This window comes from Belonocnema kinseyi, chromosome 10 (genome assembly GCF_010883055.1).
Source record: "Belonocnema kinseyi isolate 2016_QV_RU_SX_M_011 chromosome 10, B_treatae_v1, whole genome shotgun sequence".
NCBI classification, from domain to species: domain Eukaryota; kingdom Metazoa; phylum Arthropoda; class Insecta; order Hymenoptera; family Cynipidae; genus Belonocnema; species Belonocnema kinseyi.
Window position 1 is genome coordinate 61,018,764 of NC_046666.1, and position 5,447 is coordinate 61,024,210.

The 5,447-nt window shown below is 27.2% G+C and overlaps 1 protein-coding gene across 4 annotated transcripts; it reads right to left on the reverse strand.

The window, feature by feature from the left end:
- Positions 1 to 209: 209 nt before the first annotated feature.
- Positions 210 to 4,162, reverse strand: LOC117181795 (speckle-type POZ protein-like). 4 transcript variants are annotated; one of them, XM_033374765.1, is made up of 3 exons: positions 3,915 to 4,162; positions 1,110 to 1,256; positions 210 to 915 (listed from the first exon to the last, which is right to left on the reverse strand). In XM_033374765.1, the coding sequence occupies exons 2-3, from the start codon at positions 1,176 to 1,178 to the stop codon at positions 358 to 360; spliced, it is 627 nt and encodes a 208-aa protein (XP_033230656.1). In that variant the 5' UTR covers positions 1,179 to 1,256; positions 3,915 to 4,162; the 3' UTR covers positions 210 to 357. The 4 variants fall into 4 exon arrangements, with proteins under 4 accessions (XP_033230656.1, XP_033230657.1, XP_033230655.1 ...); XM_033374766.1 differs by having other exon boundaries at positions 210 to 735; positions 1,110 to 1,372; XM_033374764.1 differs by having other exon boundaries at positions 1,110 to 1,372.
- Positions 4,163 to 5,447: the final 1,285 nt, after the last annotated feature.

Below are 5,447 nucleotides of genomic sequence, written 5' to 3' on the forward strand. Positions count from 1 at the left end.
AAATATATGCCATTTTCTCACGCAATATGGAAATTTTCGAACATGCATAAAATTATCTTAGAAATAATTTCCGAAATATATTTCTTAAAATTTTCCAAGTTTTTTTTGCCTTTCAGAGAACATTCGGGGCCCTTTTCTCACTAGAGTTGCTTTTGATAAAATTATAAATTATATTAAATAGAATTATGGTTGAAATAAAACATTTTGAATCCTTAAAAGAAATTGTATTTACAGAAACATATCTTCAGAATTAAAGCGTTGTACATATGAATGATTATAGAGATACATATAAAAATAGTTTGTATAAAAATAATAAAGTTAAATATATAAATCTTTCGAGCTGTTATCTTTCCTGTCTTATAGATTATGTCGGTTATCTTTCATAAACTGTACCACCCTTTCTTCAAACTCTTCTACATTATATTGATCAGCGATTGAAAAAGCTTCCAAAGCTTCAGAGACGTTATTTACAGATTTACTTATTTCTTTCATACAAATAATTTTCAGTCTTTTCAAAGCATATTTATTCGCTATTGCAAGTAACTTTTGTGCGTCTGCTTCATTTAAGTCTTCAATATTATCCGTGTAAATGTAACGCAACATTTTCTCAACAATTTCGGGCTTGAAATCAGTTATTTCGACTTGATTTTCCAGAGATTCTTTCATTTCATGTTCAAACATAGACTGAAACACAGGTGATCTAGCCGCGAGTACCACTTTGTGCGCAAGAAATTCCTGATCGTGACAAATAATAGTAAAATCGGTCAACAATTTGTTTTCGTAGAGCGTTGAAAACTGTTTAGACATTTCACTTTTGGGAATTTCGAGTTGTAAGGGCATTAAAATATCTTTTCTTGTAATCTGACAATACAGGAATAAACGCCCATTAATCAAGTTCTGCCCTATAGCTTTGATCTTGCGTGTAAAAAAATAAAAAGAATTTAGAGTGATATCTTTCACGTGTAAAGTCTCAAAGAAATTGAATTTTAACTCACTGTTTATACAATAAACAGTAACATCATATTTTAAAGCGTTCGCCCCATTTGTTATAAAATTTAAATCAATTCTTTCTTCGAGTAAATTATTAATAACATAACCATGAAACTTACATTTAATTTCGGGAATTTTCTGTACGTCAATGTTAACACTGAATTCCTTATATTGTTGAAGACATTCATTATTTACAATAATTAATGAATGGACTGTTTTGTCCACTCCTGGGACAGCGAGTGGGACAGTGTATGGACGATCAATTCCTGGAAGTTGATAAGAATCTTTGATAAACTGGGTAACGTCAAAGAGCTGTGCCATTCTTAAATGCAATCCTTTGTATTTTCAACAAAGCTTCCAAAAAATCCAATGAACTATTAACCTTGAAAAAAATGTTAATAATGTAGATAAAACAATATTACAAAGTAATGAAAGATTTTAAGGCTGACCAAAACTGGATGGAATTGTCTTCAACTATGTTTTTAAACTTAAGTTTTATTAACAGTACTGACAATGAGTACATCAAACTGATTTTCAATAACGACTTCTGTAAGCAAATTTTTGTTATTAGCTTAACTGTGACCATTAGTTAACAAAGTAATGATGAACTAAGATTTATTATTGTCTTTCTGGTCCATTTGAGTTTTTAATTTGTTTAAATGGTGCAATTTTATTAATTTGAAATTTGGAATGGAACTGAGAACTGGGCTTTGGAGCCCTAGTTAAAATATAATTAATAAAATTGCATTACTTAATATTTATACAAGAAAAAAAACTCAAATCGACATAAAATATATTTCCATATGCAAAAAATGCCCGAAAGTGAATTTTTTCACTTTTTTCGAAAAATACTACAAAATGGCGCTTTAAAAAAAACACATACAATTTTTTTAGAAGGTTTTCACACCAAGCTCTGAATGTGTTTTCCAAGTTCTGTAAGTTTCACTGTGAAACAACCAGTCGTTTACAAGAAAAAAATTCATATTTGATGCGAATTTTTATTTCTTTTGTACCACTACCTATTTGACTTAAAAACTTATACGAAACTTGAAAAATACATTCAGATTTTGGTCTAACAAACAACTTTAAAAAATTAAAATATATTTTTAAAAACGCCATTTTGTTTTTTGAGTTTTCAAAAATAGTGAACATTTTTTTTTCGCATTTCATGCAAAAAATTTTTCCGTATAAACCGCTCACTATTTCACTATAAAACTTACAAAAATGTAAAGATCACACAGCTTTTAGTCTAACAAACAAATTACAAAAATTAAAAATAATTTATTTTTAACATAGCCATTTTTTTAAATCCCATTTGTTTCCTTTTTGGTATTTTTTAATATAAAATTACATGTTATTACAACATATTTCAGAAAGAAAAAAATTAAATGTATACTAATTTAAATCAAAGGTATGAAAATTTCAAAAAAAGTAACACAAATTTCAAAGTGTCAATCCATTTACGGACTATCAGAGTAGTAGGGGGGTATATAATTAAAAAAATTTTTTAATGCAATTCAAATGTAAAAAGAATGTTAAAAAGAGGATCGGAAAAATTAAAACACAATTTTGATTTAACTTCTCGCTCAAAAGGGTGCACTTTTTTTAAATACAGGCCGAATCTAATTTAATTCAGGCATGTATGAAATATGTTGTTTTCTATAAGAAAGTAAGCCATAAATCTTTTTCGATTGTTGAAAATAAAGTTTTCTACGAAGTTATGTTTATTTAAATTCTATTGATGTAAAGATTTGGAAACACCAAATCAAACCATTTTTCGATCGACAATGCAATAATGAGTTGTAGAAAAATTATTTCTTCTGTCTTACGGCCACGGCAAAATAAAAGCAAATTAGAGCTATCAATTCAACTTCATTTATTTTTAAAACAAAAATTAAAACTTCGACGATGTTATTGACGAATTGATAGCTCTAATTTGTTTTTATTTTGCCGTGGCCGTAAGACAGAAGAAATAATTTTTCTACAATTCATTAAATTCTATTGTGCTTTGTTTTTCAAAAAAAACCCTAACTTTTTTTTAAACCTCCATAACTTTTTATTCTTGTAAGTTTTGTGTGGGCTAAATCACCTTTTCGTCGGGAGAATATTATTTTTAAACCTTTTTTAAATTAATTATTTGTTAATTTTCTCAACAAATTATATAAACAAATGCCCAGTGTGGATTTTTAAAAGCAAAAAGAAATATTTTTTATCTTAATTATTGTTACGTGATGTTACCAGTAAAGCTTAGTAATAAAAATTTGTCATTATATATTCTTGGTACATTTTATAAACAAACAAGCGGAATTTACTAACTATAGATGTCCGCAATATATTCCGTAATACTTTAATTACGGTAGTAAGAAAAAATGCAATTGAAAAGAAATTGTTAAAATACATTTTTTTTGTAAGTTAGAAAATCTTTTCATTAAAAATAATGTTTTCTATTTAAAACTACATCATCAATAATATTATTGTAATTCTTAAAAGTCTCAATTACTTGGTTGGAATAAAATTCATAGTGAGTTACAAAACTTTCACTATTAATTTAATGCCAACCAAGTCTAGCGAAAAACGACTTTTTTAAATAATAACACTAAATATAAAAAATTTTACTTATTTTTTACATTTTCGCATTTGTTTATTGAATATTTCTTCAATTTTATTAATTTCTTTAAACCAATTTTTGTATAACAATGTTTTTATAATATGGCTTTCCTCGCTTGAATATATATAGTGCAACAAGTGATACGTTGAGCGATAATATTGCCATTGACTGGGAATGTGACATAACCTCATTTTCCTGTCACAATGCGAGTAAGTAAGAATGTCAAAATAAGTTCCTTATCATGAAAAATAGTTGAAAATTATCGGATTTATGTAGATATTATTTTTGTACTTCATAAAATTGATAAATGACGTACCTTCATGCAAATGTTGCAAAAACAGAATTCTTAATTTTTATAAATGTTAACACTACACGTTTTTTCAGCTTTTAGGGGATCGGACTTTGTTCGAGAGTTTTTATCTTTCCGGTCAAAAGTATTGCAGATATACGCAGTCTACAATATTTTTTCTTAATTTCAAAAACTGTTTCGATTGGTTTCAAACAGGAATCGACACATATCAATGTTGACTATGCCATGAGATGGGAAATTCCCTATACGACACGGTACATGTACATGTAACAGTTTTGAGTATAATCTAGACATTTCATTTTCTTTCGTTTAGAAATGGGAGATTAAAATTAAATCTGTATGTTCCCACTAGTATATTCAAATTATATGAAAAAATTTGAATTTTAAGCAATTTTAGTGACAATAAATATATAAAATATTATATAATAATAATATATAAATATATAAACTATTTCGGGTAGAAAATTGGTTAAAAAAATATAAATCCTTGTTGGCCATCGGTTAATCTCTATTATTTCAGATTTTTCGTACAAGTGTAAGTATGAAATAAATGATTGTTTATAACAATTTGTTCCTACAAATTAAATTTTTTTTAAATCCAACAAACACTTTTTCTTAAAAAAGAAACATCTCTTAGTCGCTTAACATATTCGTCAAAAAAGAACTCAATAGAAGTGCTAAAAGTCTAATCTCTAAAAACATTAAGGTTTAAGCAAAAAAGTCGACTAATCCCCCACCCTGCTAATTTTTAGTTTTTAATAGAAAAAAAATCTTCTCATACTTAGCAGACATTCCACTTGATGGATATGTAAAGAAAAATTGGATATTGTATATATTTTCTATAACAATGAAAATTCATTACATGCATTTCATGCTCAGCGACGGTGCACCCTTAATTAACAAATTCGTATTTAATAAGCTATTGGTCGTAGGATGTTTGACGAGGGCTCATTTAAAAACTTATTTTATCATGTTAAAGTCATGTGGTATATATTTAAGCTAACTCTTTGCTGAAATAAACAATTCACGGAAAAATGTAAACAAAATTTTTCAATTTAAGTTATTTGCTAGCAACAAAAGTGGCTTCAATCTAATTTGCTCGAAGGTTTCTCAACATTAAACTTCATTTAAAAATTAATATGCCTTCATAATAAATTTACTAAGCCATTCCCTCTTGAAATTATGTAGCGGTGATTCACATCTGCGTCATACACTTGTACATTATAAAGTATTTGCAACAGTGGCAAATAAAAATACGTATATTTTTTCAAAATGCCATTTTTGTATAATTCCATTTTTAATTTTTAGTCCAGCTAACAAAACAGACTTTTTACTGAATTTCGCTTTCAAAACCATTTCTAAAATATAATTAAAAGTTATTTCAAAAATATTAATTCAGCTAACGATCGATAGAAAATCTGCTACACATCAGTAGGCTTTAAATGATGAAGCACAACAATAGCAAAATATCTATGAGATTATCGTAAGGTGTGTTGAAAAAAAATTCAACAAAATTAACTTGAGGTATATGTTTTATTA

What these genes read in the sequence shown, in the direction of transcription:
- LOC117181795 (XM_033374763.1), bottom strand. Translation starts at nt 1,311, where the DNA reads ATGGCACAGCTCTTTGACGTTACCCAGTTTATCAAAGATTCTTATCAA.